The sequence below is a fragment of the Bombus vancouverensis genome, chromosome 12, assembly GCF_051014615.1.
Source record: "Bombus vancouverensis nearcticus chromosome 12, iyBomVanc1_principal, whole genome shotgun sequence".
Classification (NCBI taxonomy): domain Eukaryota; kingdom Metazoa; phylum Arthropoda; class Insecta; order Hymenoptera; family Apidae; genus Bombus; species Bombus vancouverensis.
In genome coordinates this window covers 12,500,915-12,527,926 of record NC_134922.1, presented here as the reverse complement: position 1 = coordinate 12,527,926, position 27,012 = coordinate 12,500,915, and the positions used below count along the sequence as shown (strand labels likewise).

Below are 27,012 nucleotides of genomic sequence, written 5' to 3'. Positions count from 1 at the left end.
GCGAAACTTCTGGCCGCGCGAACCGCCAGCAAGAAAGTCGCGCTGCCACGGCCGGCTAATTGAAGCGCAATTAACCGCGTTAAAACGTTGCCTACCGATTAGAGCGGTGGTGTGTCACCTGCTGCCGGCTGCCAGCACACCACCCGAGACTTTCTAATATATGCTGGTACGTGCCGTCAGTGTGTGAACTGGCTGCGCTGAAAAACCTGCAGGCAGTTTCCTGTCGGATCCGACGAACAGACGACGCTGATCGAATCGACCGTTTCCACTCGGCCACCCTTTTATTCCTTCTAGATTCTAAACTTTCGCGATCGTCCGGTGACGTACAGCGACCGTCGCGCGTCAGACCAACACCAACCACGTACTAACGACGCGCGAATCGGAAGCCGAGGAATCTTTTTGTTCTTAGGCTCGCGCGACCGCCTGAATTCCGCGGCAGCTGGAATTAAAAACTCTAGACGGTGGCTAAAAGTAAACTCAGCCTCTGGAGGATTTAATTTTTCAAGTATCGCGAGCAGACCAGAAAGGTCGCGAGCCTGCAACGTACTAAACTGGCGCGTTCTTCTCCGTTTCGTAAATGCTCTTTTAAATGGGTCTGAAAGCACTATTAGCGTTAAAAGCCAGTTACGGGGTACAGCGCCGGCAGCGTTCGGCCAGACTAAGCCGACTCGACTGAAAACGAGATACGAAAGTGCTCTCCGGATATGTCTCCTGCCGCGCGGTGCGCGCTTCCGCCGTTCAAACGCTATTTCGTTTCTCGAAATAAAAATTTCAAAGGCAGGCAAATCGGGCTAGCCAAGGGGGCATTCTCCCTTTCGTTCGGCATTTCAGACTTTGCTGGATGTCGTCGTCCCGCGGTTACCCCCATCCTTTTGGACCGTTGCCACGGGGAATACAACGTCGCGTTGTCGTTTCGTACACCGACGACGACGACGACGACGACGACGACGACGACGACGACGACGACGACGACGTTCTTCCGTGATTAGTCGTTGGTTCGTACGTTCGGCCAAATTTACAAGCGACACAGGGCACCGAGATATCTCGAAGACGACGCTACTTATTTAGAATATTGCCGGCATGCATTTGCATAAATTTAGCGCAGGCCCTACGGCGTTTCTCGTCGCGTTGCGCCCACCGTTATAGAACCGTGGAGACTCTCTTAAGTGCCAGATAGATCCGAAGCCAGTCGCCTGGACTCCGCCTCCGACAGCCGCCCGTTACAGGGCATCGGTATCGACTCGCTCGTAAAGAAAACGCTCGTGAGTTTGCTCTCGATCGATGCAAATTCCAGGCTGAAACGTAACGACGTTCGCGGGATCTTCGCCCCGTGTTACACGACCAACGGTAGCCGAACGCCGCGCGTAAATCATCGGCGGAACGACTGAGAACATCGCATCCCGTGGATTTTCGAGGTTTGTGCCACGGTACGCATGCATATTCAAATTGAATTATCCGCCCTACCAGACGCGTTGATTCGAAATCGTTCGGCGGGCCGATCTCGTCGAAACAACCAGCCATACCGCTCGGTTCACCGAAATCCGCCGCGCATCCTCGCCATTGTCCCTGAGCCGCTTGGACTTCCTAGACTAATGGAAATTCCTGGCGAGAAGTTGGTTAAAACGCAATCGCTTTGCATACGTATCGACACCGAATCTCGTGCTATTCTCTCGGATGCATCTATGCTCCTCCTTCCTTTCGCTCCTTCGGCACACTTTCGGATACAGGCGTCGTTGACGCGTCGTTGCGGTCATCCAAGCTCGTCCCTCGCGTCTAAGCTTTCCACGGCGGAGGAGACGCGTGAGAAAACGGAATCGAAAGCGAACGATCGATTGGAACGTTGTTTTCGTGAAAGTAAAAAGAACGGAGAACGGAGGGAGGAGAGGCGGGGACGGAAAATGGAAGAGGAGTAACGAGTTCTCTTTCGTATCGTATGCCGACGACGGGAGAATTGTTTTTTCGCTCTTTGTTCGCGACGCTCGTCGGTTTTGCGTTACTTATCTCGTTAAAGAAACGCGAGAAACGGATAATCCGCAACCGACAAATCGCGACTGCCCGGAGAGGCGCCGGTCGCTCTTTTCACAGCCGTAACTTTATCGCGAAAGAAAGAGCAACGACGCGACGAGCGCGAGAGGAGAATGGAACGTGCAGACGCGTTTGTGTCGGTGGCTAACTGCCTGGCAGCTCGCGCTCGAAACAGTAGAATAGGTCCGTAAGGGTCAGACGCGGCGAACGAACGACGAGGACAGCGGCAAACGACGAGACGAAGTTACGAAGTAATGGACGCTTTAATTCCAAAGGAATAAATTGCAATTTTTCCAGCGGCGTAAAGTCGCGGTCGCGCCACCCCTCTATCCAACGTTCCCGTTAAAAATCCCGGAATTCAATTAAACGCGGCCGCTAGCCGCAATCCCGAATTGAAATCTTGCAATTTCATATTCGGCCGTATCCGACCAGCCGCGGCAAGATCGAGCCTATCCGTTTGAATTTCGTGGAAAAACGATGTTCGCTTTCAAGTTTCAAGGATTCTCGGCAACCACAGCGGTTTAGCTGTTTTCGCCCCCAAAAAAAATCATTATGGTCCCGTTTTGTCGCGCCACGAATAGACACGTCCACTCGGAAAACGGTATTAAAATTTCATCGAACGAGTTACGATGCTCTCGTTCGCCGTTGACCCGTGTCTCGAAAACGAAAACGGACGGGGTCAACTATTCGGAGGTGCATTCGCTTTGGGTTAAAAACACCGCTAGTATGTCACGTTTTCCTTTTTCGTCGGCCAATCGACGCCACATTTTGACAAGTTAAATTCATTTATTCCTATAATCGAGTTGGTTCTTCTCGGTTGTCAGAAGCTGACCGGATATTTTTCCATTTTTCGTTTTTCTATTCCTTCTCCGTCCGGTTGCGCCGTGTCGCGTGTCACGACGATTGCGATCGAACAGAAATTATAGAGGCGACGCGCGAAACCTATTGCGTTGGAAAAGATCGAGAAGGAAGGTAACGGCGTAGCCGGCAATAATACTTAAACGCCAATGACGGTCCTCCGGCATATAAATTCAATTTCACGGTTGGCCGGAGAACGGCGGAAAATTTTCATTATTTAATCCACGCGGGATTCTATTCTCCATTGTTGGCGCATTGTGCTCGTACAAACGAGTAGAAAACGCGGAGAAGATTTCCGGAAACCGAAGCTGGACTGTTCCCTCGTTGATACGCGAACACCGTGCCACGGATAGAGGGGTTGAAAACCCATTTAAATTAATATTTGCCCTGCACCCGACCCACGGGTCTCGATCGCCTGCAACACCGACCCGCGATTTCGATACGCTAAAATGCGAATAAGGTCCGCGCAATTATTTGCGATAAACCCGTGCTCGAGTAATGTACACTCGACGTTGATGCAGCCTCGCCCCTCTCGCGTTACCGCCGCCACCGACGTCATCGCCACCGTCGTTCCGCCGCTACGACCGCAACCACCATCGGCTTCCATTCTCTCTCCTTCTCCATCTCGTCGCTCCTTTTCCCTGCCAACGAGCGTCATCGTTCAGCGATGGGAATCCACCATCGTTGGCGCATAAACTCTCCTGTTTACAATCGATGCCCGAGCAAAATGGCACCGACGATGCTGCATGCGTCGAACAGAGTCCGCGCGTACGCCTACATCGGCCTGGCTTGCACCTACCGCTGCATCCACTTGCATCCACTTGGCACTCGAGGCTCAACGAGATCATCGACGAATCACGTCAGCGACACGAACGATTTCCACGCGTTTTCAAGCTTCCGCCTCGTACCAGTTCCAACTTGATCGCAGACCGCTCGAAACGATGACCGACCCGCGCAATCTCGATGGTCCTTCGCCTTTCTTTTCCACGAGACAGACTCGATCCGGTACCTACCGAGCGTTTACAAATTTTCGCCAATTAATCGCCAATTAATCGCCAATTAATCGCGAGTCGACGGATCGAATCCATGGCCGACGAATTTTCGTCGCGCGGCCGAAAATCCGCGCGACGAGGCTCGATGGCACACAAAGACCGATGCACCGATCGATTCCGTAATACGTTCGGCAGTAGGTAACGCGTAATTTTATTCAAATCTCATGCAGATTGCTCCGTTATCGGCTACTTTTTCAATTACGTCGCGGCAGGCTATAAAGCGTAATAGAGGCGAGCGCTCCGCGAGCGAAACTTTTTCTCCAGCCTCCGCCTTCCCTCGCCACGCCTCGCCTCTCCTCGCCTCGCCGCTCCTCGTTTCTCCGCTCCGAGATCCTCCTGCCAAACCGGTATAAACTTTAAGCATGAGATACGACTTGGACCGTTTTTACACGGACCACGATCGCGTCCCGCGATCCTTCGTTATTACGAACTTTTGGCAGAAATAACCGACCGATCTTTATCCTGATTTTCGGCCGTGGCGAACGCTCGATTCGCACCAGCCGCGCTCTTTCGAACGAATTCGCGAGAGAAGCTCGATTTCTTCGTCGCCTTCGTACGATCGCCCAACGTCCACCGCTCCGTCGCTACTTTCTGCTCTCGGAGAGCAAACAGGATAGGACTCTTCGTTGCAAAGTCGACCGCCATTCCTTCCACCGGCGTTTAATCTCATCAGTTTCTCCGACTTTTCTTTGGACACGCGTCCGAAATTTTTGCCAGATTTTCCTCTACCCTTGGCCGCTCGAAGAACGCTGCTGGTCCCTGGCGAGATGTTAACGCCATCAACGACGTTACTCGTACAAAGCTCACGATGTAATTTCTTGCATGTCGGTCGCGCGAGAATTAACGAAACGCAATTACCAAATCCCCCCGCCCCTACCGCGTTCCTTTCTCCGGGCGATCTGTACACGACCATCCTCTGTGGCTTTCCGAATTCCCCTGTGTTTTCCACTTTTCGACCGCGTTTCTCAACTCTTCCCTCTCGCCAACTCGCCGGGATTTAATGAAAACGAGCGAACGATCGCTTTTGATGGCGGAAAGTCGGAAACTTGTTTCTCTCGTTCGGGTCTTGTTATCCGTAATGCAGCCGAGGCTTTAACGAACGCGCTCGTCGTTGATCCTTCGGACGAAACGCAATTCAGCATCGTTGTAATTTGTAAACTACGCGTTCCGCGAGTTGGATTCAATTGCTCGCGAAGTAGTCGCTGCGTGTTCTCTCGCCGTGTACAGTGGCTGCATCGAAATCGCGTCCACTCGGTCCCTTCGATATTCAACGAGACCCGATCTCTCGGTCTACGTACGTCGGTTTCGAAGAAAGATCAGCGGCTCGGCATTTTGGCGCAGAATCCCGGTTTGCGGTTGTTTATCGCGCGACTCTTTCATGGTCGATCATAAATTATCATTGGGCAACCGTGGGCGCGGCAGGTGCTTTTGATGCGCTCTGCAACCCGTTCTAAATAAATATACATCTAGCTATCTGAATTGTAGTCGAGGGAAGTTGCATCTATGAAAAGGCTTGGAAACCATCTCGGTCGGTCGAATGGTTAAAATCATTTTTCAAAATCAGCCTGATCTTTGGAAATTTCTTTCTCTTCTTTCGGAGAGAGATTTCTCGTGCAACTCGTCGTACGCGTAAAACGGGCTTTCCTCGAATTCGGTGGAGATTTTTTTCTAGCATTTTGTACAACGTTGTTCTCGCCGAAACTTTATGAAATTCGTTCGGAATCGTAGCCAAAAGCGGTCGGAATATTTAAAAATCGATCGATCGTCGCGCACGGCCGGGATTGCGCTCGATTAATGCACCAGCTTCCAACTATTTCGTTATGATAATCGTCACGTGTTCGGCCACAATGCGACCCGAGTGGATAGCAATAATCTGGAACGAGCGATTCGATCAAAAATTATCGACGGTTCGCCGATGGAATAATATTTACCTTAAATTGCATCGCACATATCCCTGCCTCGCAGTTTTCATCGCAGAGCCGATAGATTAACGCGTTCGTGTTCTCGTTCGTCGACGGTACGAATTTTCGAGCCATCCGAAGCTTTTGCCTTCTCTGTTCAACCAGCCGGCCATGCCCTCTCGACATCGTTTCCCCTTTTCCACGATAATCTTTCATTTTGCGATCGCGCGAGGACATTTTTTTCGCCGCATGCGGCAAGCTCGTCGCGTTTCAATTCGATTGGACTCGATTCGATGCGATGCGATTCGATTCGATCCGATTCGATTCGATTCGATTCGATTCGATTCGACTCGACTCGATTCGATTCGATTCGTTTCGATCCGATTCGGTCAGATTCGATTCGGTCGTGGATACGTCGCCGGTTACGAGACCATCAACGATCGATCGTGAATCGCGCGACGCAGACTGTACGTGTCAACGCATTCGCTACGCGCAGAGATCACCGCTTTTTCGTCAGATCATCGTGTCAGTTAAATCGCTGTGCGCGTATTTACCGCTTCGTCGAATGTTCTTCCAGGTGCGTCGTGCGTTTGGTAGCAATCGCAAACCGTTCGTCGATACAGACAGACGCATCGTGGCGAAGAATCGTGCAGCAATCAAGAACGTCCTTTCGAGCATCCAGACAGACTTTCGTCCGGTCCGTCTCGGGCGATTCGTTCGTTTGCTGCAATTTGTTTTGAGAGCGAAGATTCAGGGGCAATCGGGAGATCGAAAAAGTCGAAACGTTTCCGTTAGGGACCGGCGCGGCAATCCATGGAAGAGTGGCCATAAACGATCCGTGCGATCGCAAAGTTTCGAGACCAATTTAATACTTGGCCGGTAGTCTCGCTCCAGATAGCACGCCTCTTGGTCTGGTCCTTCTGTTTCCAGCGGGACGGCGCGTCGTTGTTACAGCGAAGGCTGGGCCGGGAGAAACTGCCAGCAACGAACAAAGAAGAGGCGCACAACCGTGTCCATCCATCTTGAAACGACCGTCTCTTTATCGCCGGGTAAAAGCGTGTCGAGCCGGCTCGAAATTTCCATTCACGTGTTAAACCCGCTAATTCTGAGCCGCGTGTTTCGGGACGACACGCGACGCGTTCACGCTATTTGTCCGCTCGATTCGGGCGCCGCTCGATTTCCTGCGATAGCAAATTTCGTTTATCGAGTTTACACGAGTTTTCATCCTATCGATTCTACGAATGCCCGGAATAACGTTCTTTTTTTTCTTCTTTTTTTCCACTTCTTTTTTCTCTCTCTCATATTTTGTCTTTTTTCCTTTTCGCTTTTCATACGTATGTCTCTCGTCGAACGGCGCGTCCGAACGAAAAGTTTGATCTGTCACGAACCGATGCGATCCGCTGATCGTAAATGCGATCCGGTATCGATCCTCTCTTTTCCTTCGATCGGTCGAAAACTACGTATAATCTTCGACCCTTCGATAATTCGCCCAGTCTTGCCTGACGACCGGCGAATTCTTTCAAAGACGTTCCACGATACGGCGGAACCTCTCTATCTGCGTTCGGCATGTTAACTCGGGCAGCAACGGTGGGCATCGAAACAGCCCGAAGGGACTACTCGACTCTAATCAAAGGCTTGCCTCGATCTTGTGCTCGCAGGTCCGCCGACGATCCTGGTGAGGCCACAATCGCAGCAGGTGAAGGCAGGAGGGATAGCGAGCTTCTACTGCACGGCAGAAGGTGCGCCGCCACCCCAGATCCACTGGCGGAAAAACGGAAAGAGAGTTTCCCGTAAGTATTCGCGTTTTCGTTTGGTCGTCTGCTAGTTTTTCAAAGTTTCGAGAAGCCGTTTCTCGTCTACCGACCGCGTTGCTGTTCCGCGGACCATCTAAACGCCAGAGATGGTAATCGTATCGACGATATCGAGTCTATCGCCTCTTGGCTTTTTTCGGTCTCCGGTTCCGGTTCCGCGTGCAAATCCGGTTTCTCTTTCGTAACTATCTCACGATTTCGTACTGTATTTTTCGTTTCCGCTTTTGTTTTCTTTTCCGTTCGTATCATCTTGCCAGCGACGTTGTTCTCTTCCGATACGTCGCGTCACGTAGACTCGACGACATTCCCGCCCTTTTCTTTTTAACTAAATTTCGCGCTCGCTCGGTTTCCGGAAACACCGGCTGTTGCCGACCGGTGTGCCACTGCAGCCGGACTCTTCGTTACATCCAGAGTTTCCAGAGACCGACCGGATTGCCGAATCTTCCAGCGTACAACTCGAGGTACTAACTGAAATAGACGTCGCTTCTTTCAAGCAGAAAGCCTCGCGCGCCCTTTGGATTTGCCAAACTGATTTCCGGTTCGGGCAATCTTGTCGCGTAAGACTGTGACTACATAGAATATATCCTATAGATATATAAATTGAAGCAATCTTAAACAACAATCCACCAACTAATAGCAGACTTCTTTCTTACAATTTCATAATCTTTGCCAAATAGGATGACCAGGTAACTCGCGATTGATCGCGTATCTTCTATTTATCGTCGCTACTTGTCGCTAGCGCTGAACAACGTTTATCGGTAACGAGACGGTAGCTTACGAATCGTAAGATTTCGCTGGCAATATTAGCTGGATCGTTTATGCGCAACGAGAGTCCAAAGACCGAGTTTGGCTTGGCGCGTCGCTCGTTATCACCAGTCGGACGAATAGAAATCGGAATAGGAATCGGAACCGGATCCTGTCGAGGAAGAGTGCGCGGTCCAACTAACCGTTGGAAATTTGCAACGCCGCGAAAAATCGCGCCGGTTAACGGAGAATAGACGCTTTTATCCTCGGCTCGTCGATTGTTCTCGATTTCGAGCTGGTTCGCGGCTCCGAAATTCGCTAATCCAGCGAAACGGAGATAACGACGCGTAACAAAGTTGGTGGTGATCGCGTGAAACGCGCGCGAGGAGCCAGCACGAATCGAACCGATCGACCGCCCACGGATACCTTTCTGTCTCATTTGCTTCGCCTCGTTTCCATCCTGGTGATCGACTCTTCTAACAACCTTCGTCCTTCGCGTTCTTCTTACCCTTTTTATTTCCCCTCGTTGTTAGCGATCGGCTGCCTGCTCGCAAGATTCGCGTCGCGGCCTTGGCATTTTACTCGCTGTGCAACGTAAAGAAAGAAACTTGAAATTAATACGATTTGATCGCAGATTCGATTTGATCGCGCGCACGAAGTTATTAAATTACTCGACCTGCGAGTGTAAATCGTAGACACGACGAATGTGTGTGCACGAGCCTCGAGATTTAGAAAAGTCGTTTCTTTCGTTGTACGAACACGGCCGTGCCATACGCGAGATCGAGAAGACTCGGCTGGAAATCGGTCGAGCCGATCGACCTCGTGGCCAATCCTAACGATCGTTCACCCCGATGTTTCGCGTTATTCCGTAGAATCCCAGTCACGGTACCTGGTGCACAACTATGAAAACGGAGCCTTATTGCGGATCGAACCTGTCAGGCCGGTTCGCGACAACACCCTGTACGAGTGTCTAGCGGAGAACGGAGTCGGGGACGCCGTGTCAGCCGAGGCGCAGCTTAGAGTCTACGAAGGTATGTAAAGTTGCTTTTAAATTTACATCGACGATTGTTCGACGCTCTCGTCGATCGTCTATGGCGTGCGTCAACTACTAAGCTTCGCGGTCCAACGGAGAGGTTTCGGTTCAGCGTTACATGGCGACATCGTCGTACGGCTATTAACGTTAGCCTGAAGGCAAACGGCGTAGTCGAAATTTAATATTTAACGAAAGGCTGCTAGGAACAGCTGGCGCCGCCGTGGCGCAAGCTCGATCGCTGCAAAGTTTTCAGCGGTGTGGATAGATTTTGCGCAGCGGACGGAAGCTGCTCTAGAGACTCGGGATTTTTCGAAAGGTGGGAAAACAGATGCCGGACGCGAAGAAGAGCAGGAAAAAGGACGATCGAAATACTCGGAGGAGACTGGAGGAAACAACACGGCTATATAACGAGCCAAATTCCGTTGAAATTAAGCGAAGCCTTTCTTCTTCCACGGTTGGGTCCAACCACGCGATCTCTCTTTCTCTTTCTATTTATACGGAAGAGCGAACAGCTTAATGGCGCCCAGTTCGGCGACCAGGCGGAAGGCGACGTAATAGAAAAAAAAGCGACTGCCGCGCACCTGCAAAGCTTACCCTTTTCCGGGAAGAATCTCTTAAACTTTCGCGAAACGCCTTAATTGGCTTGGCCAGCTTTTTAATTCGATTCCAACTTCACCTCGCGGATATTTTTGCTGGCAGTTTCTCTCGTATTCTTCCTCTGGGGGAGAAGGAAAAAAAAGGGGGGAAAAAGAGGGGGGAAAGAAAAAGTACCGTCCGTTGTGAGAAACCGTTCCGAAGCTTCTCTCCTTCCTCGATTCACGTTTCATTTCTAACCTTCCACCGCAATCATTCTCCCTTCGCCGTCTCTCCGCATTTGCGTTACCGACCGCGATTCGACGCTCGAAATTCATTGGAATTTTTTGTTTCTCTCCTTCCTTTTCCTTTTTTTTTTTGTCTCTCTTTCAACCGTCGATTTCCAACTATTTCGTGTCAATGCCGTTGCCACCGGGCACCATGCAAGCCGTCGTCAATCGCTGGATATTCGCCCGGATCTCTCAAATTCGGCCGTGATTTCGATTTGTTACGAAGTTGATTCGACCGGATGATCGCTTTCCCAATGGTGCGATAATACGTGTCTGTTCCTTTATTTGTCGCTAGCTGTAGTCATTAGGCGAGAGAAGTACATCGTCGAACGAACCGTCTGCAGCGTAAAATAGATATCGATTCTAAAGTCAAATAAAAAGTGAATATTAATCTCGTTAAGTTTCTTCGTTCATCCTCGGTCAATACTGTCGTACTTCTATACCGTTGAAGGATACTTTAAATTCCAGGAAAAAAACGTTCTTAGATCACTTTCACTCTCTTTTTTTAAAACGTAAACCCTTTCTGTTTGCTAAAACACGAAGAAAATTTGGTTACGCAGCGATCCACGCTTGTCTCGTATGTACCGAAATGGATTAGAAGCTGAGATCGAGCATCGATCATTTCAAATTTCCGAAATTGTCGAATGTTCGCCGCAACGTTCGATCGTCCCCCGTCGGTGAGATTTCGCCTGGCCGACACGATTTTTTCCACTGGACGCAGGTTCTCTGATTAAACAGCGCGCAACTTTCTAACAGAGAAAGACAAAAGCCGGTGTAAGTTGCACTTGCAGACGTTAAACGGATATCAGCGCAAAGGCACGGTTGCTAATTGTAAAGCGACAGAGTACACGACGGAGGTGGCTGCGGACTAAGCATCTTTTTCCCCGTGGAGGAGTCGCACGCGATCAATCACCGTGGTGCGCGGAGCCCACGCGAAGAACTCTCCCCTTTTTGCCAGTTTTTCTTGCCGGCTCGCTTACGCGAGATCCATGGCCGTGTTTTTGTTTTTGTTGCCGGCGCCCGCTCCCACTTTCGTGGACGGGAGAGTTTAAAAGTTGCGCGAATTTTTCTCCACCCGCCCGAATAAACGGGGTATTTAATTCGGCCGGGCGGCTGAAAAATACGCGCCGACGTTTACGCGGTGCTGGCGCGTGCTCGCAACGCGATCCTTGGCCAAAGTTGGTTTTGGTAAATGGAGTCTCAGCCGCATAATGAGCCCGTTCGAATATTTAGGCATCCGGCGGTACCGTTGGCCATACGCGCTTCGTTATCGAACGCATCACCGCGATAAATACCTGCGAACTCGTATTAAAGCCGCATTCGGCTAATGCGATTACTCGAAGCATGTTATGTTGCAATAATGTAACAACGTAACATCGGTAAATGCGGTTAAAATTACATGGCGAGCTGGCGGAACAATCGATAATCGTTGTAGCTGGCGCGCAGACTTTGTCGAGTCCAAGTAATTATCCCTTTTGTCTAAGTCCATGCTACTGCCACGTAATTTTTCTAATCGAGCGTATCGAATTTTTGTAGCGCGGTCTCCAGGAAAACGCGTCGTTGCGTTTCGTTCGGTGGCGTCGCGATGGATGACGATGCCGGATCACGAAAATATTCGAACACTCGTGAAAACGTTTTACGAATATATCGTCTAAACGTATCGAGGGTAATAGAAACGGATAGCGCCAATTTCTTATTTATTTTTCGTATAATAACGCGTTCTAACGGTTAGAAGCGAGAACAGTTCACGCGATTCAAGACGATATTATCAAAGGTTGAATAAAAATAAGCCAGTTGTATAGAAACTTTTGTCGCAAGGTCTACTACGGTCTCGCGATTAAAATAGATATTGAACAAACTTGGAAGCAACCTGAAAACGTATAAAAGGATTGAGAGTTATCGAGAACATTGGCAGAATATAGAAATCAGTGGCGACAGTCTTTTTTCTGATTTCTTGCTATAAATATATTCCAACTTCTGATAACGCAAATACGACTTTCAGATTCGTTTCGAGTTTCGCGAACACTTTCCACTCAAATCGGAGGAATTAAACGGAAATAGACGCGCTCTTGCGAATTTAGCCGATGAAACGAAGAAAGGATGCGTTCTCGCGTAATAAGAAATCGCGCAGAATTTGTCTTCTTTCGTAGACGACGCCGAGTGTCCTGGCGAACAGGGAAATTATATCGCAACGAGGCCGTCCGTTATCTGATCTCGTCGGTGCTCATTGTCAGCACGGCGAACTGGCAAGGCGTCGATGCTATCTTCTCCGTTCGAGCAAATCTTTACCGTCAACGGCATATTCTACCTTGTTTTCTAGTGTAAAGTTTTACGACGCGACTCGCTACATTCGCGTGGACGGTTGGACGAACGAGAAGCGACGACCGGCTTCGCGAATGCTCGATGCGTCGCAGTTCGAACGTTTCGCAAATAAGGTGAAGAATTAAAGTTCGAGTACAGCAGCGAAATTTATCGTACGAATCCAACAGAGCGACGGTTCAGAGTGTTAGAACAGAAAATATCGAGAGCTGATTTTATATATCGGGTTGTCCGAAAGGTATCTTTCTTTCGCAAACGTGTTTTTCGCAACAGTGCACCTTCGTAGAAACGTGAAACCAAGTCTGTGAAAAGTCGCGGAGTTTATCTCGACGGAACAAAATGGATCGTGCCTGATTCGACGAAATAATATAAAACAAAAAACGTTGCGCGTCTATTATTTCCTCGTAAACGAAAGAAACTTTTCGGACGACCTAATACTACGGGTCTGGCTGCTATGGAGAGGGTGTCGCCGGGACCCAGATCAGAGATGGTCGTGCTGCTACTGTTTTCTTACACTGGAACACTCTCTGCGTTGTCGTTTCGGATGTTCGTTAGACCCCGTTGGTTTTTTCTATCGCTATATTATGGCTGGGTGACAACGTCTACGTGCGAGGCACGTAACGCGCGTTAAGTAGAGCGGCTGGCGGACGTAACGCTACCACGCGCGATCCTATCGCGACTCGTCCAACTTTGACGCGTCTCTCGATCGCTGGATAGCCGAATACGATGTTTATCAGAGTGGCGAGATTTTAAGACTTCGGCTTAAAAGTAGCCTCCGTTGCGATCGTGCCGTACGATTTACCGACGTGTGACGTTTGCGTATTCCGGACGAAACAAGATTAAAAGTTTCGAAGCCGCGATACGTAACACAGAGGAACCGGAGGTAAAATTTCGCGACTCGTCCGGAGTTATTACTTACATACGTGTTTCAATTATTCGGAGTAATTGACAGTTTCCAACTGTCCAACGGAGAGGAAAGTGGCTTGGCGTTATCGGAAATCTCGTTTGTCTCTCGATTTTACAAAACGTTCGTCTCTGACGAGGGACCGTCATAACGCGACGGTTGGAAGTTTCGCTCAACGTTTCGAATAAATTTTCCATCGGAAGTTTCTCGGTTGCGAGAGCGACGCGACGCGACGCGGCTCGCTGCATCGTTTTGTCGGATGCCGAAGCACGATAGCGGTCTCCATAAAGGGCATACAGTCCCCGTCCTAGCATTAGCCTAATTTCGAGTTCCGCGGCAGGTGGAAATTAAATTTGCACAAGGGCTAAGTGGCATCTTCGGTTCCCGTTGGCTTGCACCGTGAACTATCTACTTCGAGTTACGCCCGGCATCGAGCTACGCTACAAGTTTGTTGCCGTGTCTCTCGTTCGTGAAATTCCCACGAAATAATTCTTTCAACCGAGTCTCCGGCGATGCCAAAAAGGGGCGTCGCTGTCGCGAGCCGAACTCTACCGTTCGAGATCGCGACGTAATCGGTTCGCGACGATCAACGATGAAAATACTTCTTTTCGTCCTTTTTCGTTTAATCGCTGTATTCGCGATACAACAACGTAGAAAATTTCTGTTCAAGCTGATCCGTTTACAATTACGCGCCGTGTCAAACTATTAAGTTGTCCGAAAAGTGTCTTTCTTTTGCAGACACGTCTTTCGCAACGACGCATCTTTATACAAACACGAAACCTAATCTGTCGAACGTTGCGATCTTCGCGTTGATAGAACAAAATGGATCGTACGTGATTCGATAAAATAATACAAAACGAAAAATGTTGTGCGTCCGCCATTTCCTTAAAATAAAACGAAAGAAACTTTTCGGACGACCTAATGTATATATATTGCGTGCGTTGTACGAAACATTTTGAAATCCCATTAGCGATGCTACGACGCTGCTCTATTACGGTGCTATCGGTGGAGTTTGATATCCTTTCGAACGATGGAAAATCTCTGTTCGCTTGCTTTGCCGTCTTTCGGTTTATCGTCGAAATACGCGCTGCGAGTCCATCCTCGACAGTCGACGATTCGGTCGGCTAGGCTCGAAAAGACGAGACCTTTAGAAACTGTGCCTTCGGGACCTCGTCTTTATTTCGATTGCCCAAACTCGGGGAATCGCGTCTCGTCCAAAGGTAAACGCGACACCAAAGATTCCAGCCGATACTGAGAACCGAATTCAACGAATGCTTAATTAACGAGTCTGGAAACAACGTAGTTTTCCCTCCGCCTTACCCTTAGCCTTACTTTCTTACTCTTTTACCTTATCTGGCTTTCCTCTAGCACGAGAAAACAGTTTGAAAGACGTTTGCAACTGGTATGCACTTGTTTCCTCAAATTCCTGTTTCCTCAAATCAAAGCTGTTTAATAGCAGATCCGATAGAGGCAACTTCGTAGAAAAGTGGATGTTTGATAGTCGCGGTTTTTCGAACGATCGGATCGTACGGAAGAAACGCGATCCGTGGATATCGCGAGATTTTGTAAATTAGTGATCCGAATGTGGCGACGGTATGAGAAAAAAAGCACGTATTAGGTTGTCCGGAAAGTATCTTTCTTTCGTAGACGCGTTTTTTACAACAACGCGACTTCGTAGAAACGTGAAACGAAATCTGTGAAATATCGCGGTGTTTACCTCGACGGAACAAAGTGGATCGTACAACGTAATTCGACGAAATAACGTAAAACAAGGGACGTTGCGCGTCTATTATTTCCTCGTAAAACGAAAGAAACTTTTCGGACAACCTGGCATAAGCCACGTGAAAATTGGTTTTCTTGCTACGAACCAAACCGATCGTCAGTTAGGCGTTTCGAGCCGCTACAATACCGCGATTATACCACGATTATACCACGATCCCTAATTAACGTATAACGTTTCGAACGGGCATTCCCTGGGCAGTCACGACTGACAATGGAAAGAAATTCTTGTACTACTAACGAACCAGCTGAGGAAGGCGCGGAACGGTCAATATTGACTCTCTTGGAAGTAAAAGAACCGACCAACGGAATATCCGCTTCGAACGAGAGACTCCTTTTGTTGTCTCGGGGACGTTTTATTTCCCGTCTCTTCCACCGGTTGCTTCGTTCCTCCCGTTTCTGGATTCGATTTCGTATTTTTAAGCGGCGCAACAACGCGAAGCTCGTTGGCGAAACCCGAACCAAAGCGAGAATCTTACGTATATATTTCTTCTCGTCCGTACCGTCTTCCGAGAAATTCAAGTTCGTTAACACAACACCATCTAACAGCCGGTGGATTCCCCGGGAAAATGGTTGCCCCGGTGAAATACCATCCGTCGTGTCTTTCTGAAAATGGATATCGCAGGAATCCAGCAGACGAGGAGTGAGAGAGCGAGGGAGGCGACTCCTTGCTGCGTTCGGGTCTCTAGTACGGTTGCCGATCGATATTAATTCTTCTTCCATCTTTCGATAGTTTTTCGTACTCGGACAAACCGATAGTCTCGGCCCATTCGCGCGACCCGGCCGTCTTTTCTAAATTTCCACGACCGGTCGTACTCGAGAGCTTAATTTCGTCGAAACTCGTTGCACGGTAGAATCGAAATAACGAGGAGACCGGAGATCGTGCCGGGTAGACGCTGCCAATCCCGAAGGAGAAGATAATGAATAAAAAAGAGGGGTAAAAACGAAGGATGGAGAAGATTAACGAAACGCCAAGGGGATGAAACGAGGACGAACCGCGAACCTTGAAGCTGGATATACAGGGATACACCGTATATATGTAGGTGTAGGTACATGCGTAACTCGGCCAGGAGGAACGAACGATTAAAAGCTGATCCGGGATGAAGAAGCGGAGTTGAAAGTTTCGTAGCGCGAAGGAAACCGCTGTTACCCCTTACCCTTCTCATCCGCGAACGTTGCGAAGCGAAAGAGGAGGTTTTAAACGCGCTAGAGCAGAGTCAACTTCCGTTCGCTTCTTCGTCCGCTTACCCGTTCACCGAGTTCGTCCGTCTCCGTGAACCGTATCGAGGCGGAGTATTCGATTCGTCCGAAAAACCGGTCCCTTAATTAGCAATTAATTGGCACATAAATTAGCTGCGAGTTTTCGCTCACCGCACCGTACAACCTCGTAACTCAGACGTACGTCCTTCCTCCCAACCCTCGTCGTTCATTCCCTTTTTTCTATTCTCGGCCGTCGCTACGACACAGAGATAAGACCGACGCCAACTATTTCAGCAATCAAACTTTCCCACGACCGTTGGAAGTTTCCCGGACCGTGGCTCCCCTCGCTCCACACGTCCATCGGATCTCTGTGTCCCTTTGCCGATTACGAAAGCCGACGTCGAAACTGGCGCGTCTTCCTCCAATCGGTGAAAAGTGGCCGAGGTTGGCGACGAAACGGAAGGAACGTCGCTGCCGGCGGCGACACCGGTGTCCACGACGACAGCCAAGTTGCTGGCTGTTCGATTCGAGGCAACCTGTAGCTCGTCGATTCGTCCGCGGAAAGAATTCGCCGTATCTCCTTCGACGACCAGTCCGAACGAACGACGACTGACCGACCGCGAGGAAAACTCGATAAACAACGCGTACACGCGATACGACCATCCACGATATCGCCAGCTATCGCGGTATTCAACCTGCAGCCTGTCTCGCTCCGAGGAATCGAAGTCCGGCGAGAAATGGACGACGAGCCGTTTCAATGGCAATCGAGACTCGACCGATAATAGAAAACGATAAAGGAGAGAAAAATCCGGCTCGCGCGGCTCGCAGAAAGGCAAGGTGGAAGAAAGAAGGCGGAGAAGACGTCTTGAATCGGACAAATCGAACGGTTTCAGGGTTATCGCGGAATAATGTGGCATTTAACAATGGGTGTTTGGTCCCCTCGGGTGAACGCGAGGATCGCCTCGATATATGAACGAAGAGGACCGAGATGGGTAAGACGGGAGAAACGAGAAGGAAGGTGGAAACATGGCCGAGCCGCGGGTGGAAGGGCGATCTCGAGGTTCTCTAGCCTTTCAGAAACTACCATGAGCCACAGCACGCGCGCGTCCCTTATCGAAGTCGATGATATTCGGCCCGTGTGCCGCGATTTTCTCCATTCAACGTACTAACCAAACTCCCTAACCCGTCTCTCTTCTCCCGTTCCTCTCGACGAACAACCATTTTCCGCAACCTCCGCGGAGTGGTTTTACGATTTCATGCTCCATTTCGCCCGATTCGTCGATCTCTTCGGTTTTCCTTCCAACCGACACAACCGAGAGGAACGTCTTGAATTTTTCCGACCGTTCGCTCGATCTCGGTCGCGCCGTTACGTAGCGATTTTTATGTCTTTCCTCGGCGTCCGGCCAACGAAACACCGACCGTCTCACGAATTTTCTTGTCCTTCCATTCGATCGATCGGTGGTTACCGCCTCTTAATATCTCGACGGTTTTAGTAGCGTTAGAGCGAGACGCGATCGTAACCGTAATTACATCGAGGAAATTTCAAACGAATGCGAAAACGTACGAAAAAAGTAGGAAAACGTAGCGACAAAAGTGCGCGAAAGAAAACTTTCGGAAACACTTTTGTACGAAACGAGCCAGAATTAACCACCGTCTTTTAATATCACGACAGTTTTAGTAGCGTTACAACGAGACGCGATCGTAACCGTAATTACATGGAGGAAATTTCAAACGAATGCGAAAACGTACGAAAAGAGTAGGAAAACGTAGCGACAAAAGTGCGCGAAAGGAAACTTTCGGAAACACTTTTGTACGAAACGAGCCAGACTCCTCCGTCCTCGGAGAGTCGAATTGAATTCGCTTCGCGTCGAAGGATCGTCGAATCTGCATCGTCGGAGCGCGTACTATAGCGTAATTAATAAGGCGGTAGGAATGTACCGTCTTCGTTTCTACTCTTGCCGTGTCGTTTTTACAAACAGTCTTTATAAACGCAAAGTTAAGTCGTTGAGAGTCGAAGATTAAACCGTCTTCGAACCGTGATTCGACTAAGAGCCTCCGCGGCGCGTCGTGCGGAATTCTAACTGCTCCCCCTCGATCACCTTTCTTTCTCTCCTCCTATTTCTCTCCCTTTCTGTACGTATTTTTTCCTCTCTCTTTCGTCGATGCTGGCCGCCTGCTCGTTATGAAAAGCAAGCAAGCGGAGACCGCCCCAGCCGAAGCAATAGTTGCAGCCAAGGGATCATCGACAACTTGGCTCGACTTTTCAACTCTCCGACTAAGATTACAGTTAACGTTGGTTGGTAATCGACGCGGAGCCGCGCGAACGACGAAACGGACGAATTCTTACGGTCGTAATTATACAAAAGCTACCGCAGGCGGACCGAATATAATAAAAGATTCATTACTACAATTTCCATCGATGTTAATTTTATCGTGAAATAGGGCATCCTTCGGTCGTGATTAAAATTTTAAAAGTTTACTTTGGAAATTTATAATGCTGATAAAATCGACCGGCATAAATGAAATATGCCGTTTAAATTTCTTTCCATAAATACACCTGTTCAATTTGCCACAGGCGTATCAAAAAGACACGCGTACGCGTATCCATGTGTATGGAAGCTTCGATTCGTGCCATTTGAAGTGCACGTGTAACCGTGCATGGATTCTACGTGTATCATTAATGCGTCTTTATTTCGATTAACGCGACATTTCTTTCAATATCGATACCAACTGCACAGTCGCGGAGACAAATTTCGAGATCGTAGGTGAGAAAACGAATTTAAACGAAATGAAAGGTTTAGAAATAGCGGCGAGAAAAAGTAGCTTAAAATTAGCTATCGTTAACGCCTTAACGTTTAGCCAACCTATACGCTGTCCATCGTGCGTTTGTCCAAGTATCGAGGACTAATATTCGCCGCTTAGAAAACAAACAAGCGTAACAATTATTTCAGCGGTTGATTATATTTTGCGGTAATGATTTTATTTAACGATTTCGCGTATTGTTTGTACAGGACGTCAAATTAAAAGTATGAAAGAAATATAAGTGAAATTAAGAACATATTAAAGATGACCAAAGATACAGTTTTTTACAGCATGTATTATATTCGTTCGATCATAACTTTATTTAGTCATAACTGATAGCGTAACTTTTTGATTAATTTTGACACCACTAAATCGGTGTACTTTATTATATACTTTATAAAAGCAGAAAAAGTGGCGCAATTGCAATAATTGGCAACAGTTCCAGGTAAAGAATAACTAATAACAACAACAACGGAAAACGCGTTGCTAAAGTCAAAAAGGGAGATCTGCCGGTTCGGTTGGCCAAGTGTTAAGAGGCGTGTTGGCGCGAGTACAGGTCCGCCGTAACCGCAGGCTGAGATCGTACGATCGTACGATGAAAATAGAGGAAAACGATGGAATATAGGAAAAACGTAATGGGTATTACGGCGAGCAGAGAAGAATACCGGTGGAAAAGGAGGGAAGAGAAATCGGCAAAGGGAAACTTTGTTTCCGGAAGAGGTAATTCGTCTCCCCGGCATCCGTCGCTTGGCAGACGGAAGCGTATCTGCTGGTTCTTGCCGTTCTAATCTCTCGCGGTGAAGATTGACGGGTTCGTGTCCCGCGAACCTTCGAGAAAGGAAATCCCAAGACAAAGGCAAACGTCTCTCCGTTTTCCTGTCTTGCCTCGCTTCGTTTCATCCGACGCGGTCTCCTTTCGTCCTCGCCAGGCATCGAGCATCCGTTCCGAGTCCGAACACGCGCGCACTATCGACAGACCGAAATAAATATGAAATTCCATCGACAAAACATCAACGAAAAGATCGAGCCTCGGCGAACAGAGAGGACCGTGACGCGTTCGCCTCGTTGAAAGAGGAACCACGCCGGGGTGGCTCTGCATTCTCGTACGTGAAAAGCGACCTCGATCGGGCGGAAAATCCGGTTTTCTCGGGAATTAAACGCAGAAGGAAGTCACGATCGATCTGAAAGGACCCCAACTTCTACGAACTTTGCCATTTCCAAACCTCTCGGAGATAATCATTTGGCGTAGAAATGGCAATTTTTTGTTGATTCGCTGCTTTCTTTTATCGGGTCGGATCAGGGAAATTGTTAACGTTTCCGAGATTGGACGCTGATCGTTCGACGAACGTCGACGCGTACCCAAGTTCGTATTTTTATGAATGATAAGTAGCTGTTAGAGAAAAAAAGAGAAAAGAAAAACAGAACTTGAGCAAATATTTGTTCTCGTTCGATTCCACCTACTCCGTTTATCGGATACATCGTTTGTTCCAATCTTCGAGAAACTTGCTTTCGTTCGACGAGAAGGAAAACGCTTAAATATTCTGCTAAAACCACGTAAAAGCGATTAGTCGTGGAAGAAGGTGCGATAAATCACGAAAAGTCAACGTGAAATTAAGCCGGGGAATCTGGATGCAGATAATGAAAAAGTGAACAAAAAATTGGAAAACACGGTTCGTCGGAGTTAGCGAGAAGAACATAACGTAACTGTGTCGCGTAAACACGGGGAAATTACAGGCTGAGAGTGGCGGCACGGGATCGATAATTGATATTTTGATTCGAGACGTATCGTTTAATCCGCGGCCATTTTTGGCTCGGTTCCTCTGGCAGCGATCGGCTGTGAATATAATTCGCGGCATCGATGTAAATTAATGATGGCGAGCTCTGGCGCGTATCGGGCTTTCGCAATTGCAGACGCAACTGCACGCGTCCAATGCCGTTTCTAATTTCGAGGCTATATATTTCGCGGAATACCTCCGCCGCATACAGAGTCGGGAACGCAAACAAATCCAAATTCAGCAAGCCGAGGTTAGTGGAAACGGCCTGGTCGGCTGAAATCGCCGAGGCCTAGACGAACGAGTGTCGCAATAGCCGGGCTGACGAGTCCCGCCGGCATCGGGCCACGGTGATTCCGAAATTAATTAAATCGGATCGTTCTCTGTGTACAAATGGACTTTTTCGTGGAACGTTTGCCGACCGGTTATAGCGGGTATCGCGGGCCAGCGGCGCGCGCCGCAGTCCACGGAATTTCGGGGGAAACGTTCCAATCGGTCAAAAGTATCGGACGGGGTTCCGGTAGCGGCTGAAAAATCGCGACGAGTAAATAATGGAATTCGTTGCAAGCGAACGATGCGGCGCGAAGGTTGAACGGCGCGGCGGAGGTCTCGTCGCAACTTTAGTACGCGGTATCTCGCGAGCACGACGGTAACGCGAACGATAATAAGCGATTTAAAAGCATCGAGGGTCGCGTGGCTCGAACGAGCCCGAGACAATTCCATTAAAAACGACGACTGAAACGAAGAGGGAGGCAACCGGAATAGGAGATAGAGTGCGAGAGCGCCGCGAGATTGCGGCAGACGGGGCAAAAAGAAGAGGCAACTTCGAGCTGGACTAATTCGCCGGGCGCGTGTTTCGTCATGCTCGCCAACTCGATTTAGCTCGTAGATTGAATCACGCGGACCGAAAAGAACGAATACTAATTTCTTTAGAGACGAGTCGAGAGATTCTTTTCGTCAAGGAACACGGTCCGCTTTTTCTCCCTTCCCCGTCGCGTCTGCTACCAGCTTCTCCGACTTTTCGTACTTTTTCCCTACTTTTGCCTCGCCGTACTCTTCTCTCTCTCTCTCTCTCTCTCTCTCTCTAGCGTTTCTCCGTCGTCTTTTCGCTCTCCTGCGAATCGTCTGTTCGACCCTACGGAAGTACCTATCGAGCGATTTCTTTCTCTCTCCGACGTCGAAGCCAGAGGCTAAGGGTCGAAATTGTTTCTTCTCTCCTACAATTACGAGCAGCGGAACACTCCACTTTTTCCCCCCTTTCTTTCTTCGGGCAAAAAAAGAGAAGTTGCAACGAACCAGGCTACCTTCGTAGATGACTCGTTAAGGAACTTTCCCCTTGCGAGAGAGATAAACCCGGTCTGCCAGCTCGCAAATAACCATCAGCCCGCGTACTAATTATTATTTATTAATTACGAGCGTGCGCGACTCGCTCCGCTTCGCGAGCCTGTACGCGCGCGTACCTCTCAAAGGGAATCGGTCGACGATGGATCGAAACGCGAAACGATATGCCGAATGAAGTTAATGGTTTGCCTATATCTCGGATTATTGTGCAAATAGCAGAGAGGAAATAATTTTACTTTAATAACACCAGGTAAAGAGAATCCCGTTTGACGAAGGAACGTATCGCGAATCCTCCGATGGTATTTCCCATCGTGAAAGACGAAAAAAGCCCAGCCTTTGATCCAGATATTGCCGTGTAATCGACGACTTGGAAATCGAGTATTTTTATATAAGTAGCGTGTGCTGCGTTTCGATCTCGAGGCGGTTTCCACGGAAATTTCGAATATCGTCTAGTTGCATGCGCCTGATTTTTCCATCGTCTCGTACGTCGCGGGACAATTTTTTCTCCTATAAATATCTCGCATGGTAAAAATAAAAAAAAAACACGCGATTCTCTGGTTCGCTCGATTTGACTTATCGCTTGGAACAAAGTGACGATTACGTCGCTAGTTGGAGATTTTTATTGGCTACGCTATCGCGTACATGTATATCGCCGGCTATAAATATTAAGACATCTATCATCGTTACATTTATTGGAAAACCTTCGTTTTACTTTATTTACCATTTTTACTGCGAATTTCTTGAAATCAGTTTTATCATGCCACGGTATTAAAATAGCCCCGCGAAATTTGATTTCGAATCTTGTAATTAAAAGAAACGACGAAAAGACGAGTACAATAAATATCTTTATCCGACCGATCCTCGTTCTGTCCGAGCGCGGAACTGCGTTTGCACGATCGCCAATACGTCTCGGACGAAGAGATATACCGCATTAAATAGACGAACAGTTTCTACAGATGGTCGTCCTCTTTCTCGTTTTATCTTATCCTTTTACGAGAAGCCAGACAGGCGCCTTTTCCCTCTCTGGGGACTCGTCGAAGAATATGGAATTGTTCGTCCGACCTTTCCGGGTTACGACGACGCGCGGCGGCAGGAAATGGAAAATTTTCCAAAAGTCGCTGCTGCCCTCTTGCTCTCGCTTTCCTTCTTGTTTTCACGCGCGTTTAAAGGTAGCGTTTGGAAATCCCCTTTTTTTCGTAACGCTTGGAAAAAACGACACGCTAAACAGCGAGAAGTGGACGAAAGAGGAGGAGGGAAATCGTTTACAGGAAAATACGTTGGTCGGGGTGGGTGCGCGTTGTTCGACGCGGCTTCGAGAGACAAACGTGTCGGAAATTCGAGGCAATTCGGCCGAATGCAACGAAATTTGCCGGCATGTTAGCAGGATAAAAATGTCCTCGTTGTTCCCTTTCCCTCGTAGACCTGTTCCTCCTTCCTCTATCTACGACGTTGCATCGCCTTGCGTTGCGTTGCGTTCCGTTTCGTTCCTCGGGACATCGAGGTAAATCCTAAGTGCTGGCGGATACACGTAGCTCTGCAAACGTGATTACGCTCCGACGACTGAAAATCGCAGGAAATGAAAAGGAGGGGAGGGGGGAGGGGGGAATGAGGACGAGGGGACAGAGGAAAACTCTGGCAGATACGGCGGCCACGGAAAACGTTCGCAATTTAAATCAAAGGTAGAGCGCTGCGTCGGAAACGGCTGCACAGCCGGCGGACGTTACGCGGTAATAACGGCTATCAGTCAGTGAAATGACGCTCATCATATTTTCATTAGAATAATGGTCGAACGATGAAAGAGGCAGAAGCCGTGTGCCCGTGGAAAACGAGAACGCTACGCGGTTCCACGGCGTTCCGTGACGCCCCAAGGCTGGAAGCCGAAGGACGAGTCACGGAAGCGGAAGGTGAAACGGTAAAACTCGCGAAGCAGAATTCGACGACGTCCAAAAAAAAAATACGAAACCTGGACCGTGCTTTTCCGGGTTTCGATAAACTTTCGGCGGAAAGGTTGGCACTGAAGTGGCTCGTTACGATTCTCAGAGCCGCCGGATTACTCGTCCGACAGCGAGCTTTGATTCCGCGTAACGATATCCTGCCCTTGCTCTCGCGCTTTCTCGGGATTATCGAAAAATCCAACGATATCGTCGCGATGCCGTAAGGATCGAAGAAGAAAATTATTCCTGTTGCTTGACTTGCGCGGTTCGCTTTGTTCTTCTCTCGCTGTCTGCGCTGCTCTTTGTTTCGATTGCGGGTTAAAAGTCGATAGTGGTAGCGAGTCGAGAGATACTTAACTCTATTTTCGCCTTTGCCGTATAAAAGAGACGAAAAGCAAACACGCGACTAATTGCTTTACGCCTCTCCTCGTCTGTGTTCGTGCGCTAAGCTTTCACGATGTAGCGACGTAGCGACGCGCAGCGACGACAAATTCAAAAGCTTTCGTCCGTTATTCCCCTCGTGCGAATCGTGAAATAAAACCCTTACACTCGTCGAGTTTCTGCTCCATGGATCAGAACGACGACGGAAGAGAACTCACCCCTCTATCGAAGATTTAAGGGTGGATCCGTGGCACCGGCTGGCTGCGAATATAAGTCGTCCGCCTAAAGGATGAGCTCGATCTCGGGAGTAGGGTCGAGGTACGAGGGAGTCTCGATGGTATGGCGGTCAGGCTACTTAATATGACCGATAGAAGCCTCGGTAAGCTATCAAAGTGTACCGTCCGAGGCTAGCCGCCGCGCCGCTTGCCTCGGATGCTGGCTCAGCCGTATTAGTTATCGTTTCGAAGCGACACAGCGGTTCACGAGCGGCTATTGGCCGGTTCCCTGGTCTCGGTTATCGCAGAAAATCAAAGTCAAGCCGAGACTCGTGGAAATCGGCCGGCTACGAAGGTCCATTGAATTTTTACGACCTCGTTCTCGCGTCGCGTATCTGCAATGCCATCTAGGGTGAAGAAGGATCCAGAACGAGAATCCTTCGGCCCGCTTCGAAATACGTACATCGGTGATCGAACGGGCTACCGGTGGTTTGGTAGCGTCACTCGAGAATTATTCGAAACGCGCCGCGGTACATGGTGTAGCGTGGAGAGCGTTTTATTCGCCCTGCAAATCCAATGTAGTCGGCCCAAGATCCCGGATTGCTAGGCAAATCCGGGGAATGCTTAGAGCGGCGTCAGTTGCGGTGCATACGCGCGCCTCGCATCGGCCTTTCTTCATGTTTATATGCAGCGGCAAGAGTGGACCGGATTCCCGACGAGAGCGGAGTAATAAATAGTCGTTGCCCGACACGGGTTTTCGCCCTAGTGCAGGAATCCACGACAAAATCGTCGTTGAACGCGTTTCGCCTGCTATTTGCATGATCGTTTACAACCGTCCGGTAGACGAGCAGCTTCTACGGGACCACGATTCTCCTTTTGCTTCGGGCCACGCTTCCTCCCTCGCCTTTCTCCAACTGATAGTTTTAATCGTACTTTTCGTTTGTTCGTCTACAGCCGCAACTATGCTGCGCACGGAAGTATAGTAAACGTTACGTCGACCACGGAGAATCCTGTAAAGAGAGAGAGAAGGTCCTTTACAACTTTCCTTGCTTCAAAGATGTGTGTGTGTGTGTGTGTGTGTGTGTGTGTCGAACTTTTTCGATTAGTCGTTTATATCGGTCGATACGCAATGACTATATTACGGGCGCATATCAAAGCAGAAGATGAACAAGGCAGCTAGTAAAAGGGGATACTTTCGGAGTTTCCCCGATATCGATCAGGCTCCAGTTTTCTCACTGCCCTTTCGAGAAACGAGCTTTTTTCCAAACGTCCGTTTCTCTGATTCCTCTTGTTTATCCGTTTCTCGTAAGTTGCCAGCATTTTTCCACGAACGCGCGGATACGCTTTTACGTGTGCAAAGAAACCGCGGATACACGAGGGAGAGACAGAGGGAGAGACAGAGAGAGAGACAGAGATATCGATACGAAGATATTGCCACTTGGAAATGTAATGCGGCCCGAGCAAATGCGCTTGACCCGAAAAAAAACTCGCCAGCACATCGGGCGGTTGAAGAGCCTCGACAAAATCGAAAAGATGGAAAGTAGGGTTAAGACGAGGAGGAGGAGGAGGAGGGGATTAGTTTCGGATATAACGGAGAATATAACGCCCAAGTGCCTCTTGCGTCTCTCTCGCGAAAACTTGCCAACGTCGCCTCCCTGCTCGAGGCATGGATTTTCCGGACAAAAAATAACTTCTGCTCGGTCTCGTTAACCGGCGACCCGTGACGCTTGCGATTTCGCGATCCTTCCCGGGCATGGCGGTTCCTTCTCGTCATCGAATCGAACAAAAATCCCATCTTCTCTGACCCCGATCTCGTTTCCATGCGCTTGCACCACCGCGACTCTTGCAAATTCCCTCCACTCGATGAAAAGCGAAAAACGCCGAGACAACTGGAACACAGAAAGGAGGTAGAGACGTCGATCTATCAACGAAAACGAGGATAATATCGTTTCGTTAAAATCGCTACTGTCGAAAGGATGGAGGAACAAGGAGGAAAAAAAGAAAGAACTGAGCAAACGTTAGGGAACATTTTGTATTCGTACGTGCAGGGAGAGAGAGAGAGAGATTCGTGCACGTTT

The 27,012-nt window shown here is 48.9% G+C and overlaps 1 protein-coding gene across 8 annotated transcripts in view; it reads left to right on the top strand.

Moving 5' to 3' along the window:
* Lar (tyrosine-protein phosphatase Lar) overlaps positions 1 to 27,012 on the top strand; it is a 208,231-nt gene that overhangs the window by 103,273 nt on the left and 77,946 nt on the right. For all 8 annotated transcript variants that reach the window (XM_076623429.1, XM_076623428.1, XM_033331200.2 and 5 more), the window contains 2 exons: positions 7,495 to 7,626; positions 9,264 to 9,422. In XM_076623429.1, coding sequence (XP_076479544.1) covers positions 7,495 to 7,626; positions 9,264 to 9,422 — 291 coding nt within the window. The remainder of the gene's footprint in view (positions 1 to 7,494; positions 7,627 to 9,263; positions 9,423 to 27,012) is intronic.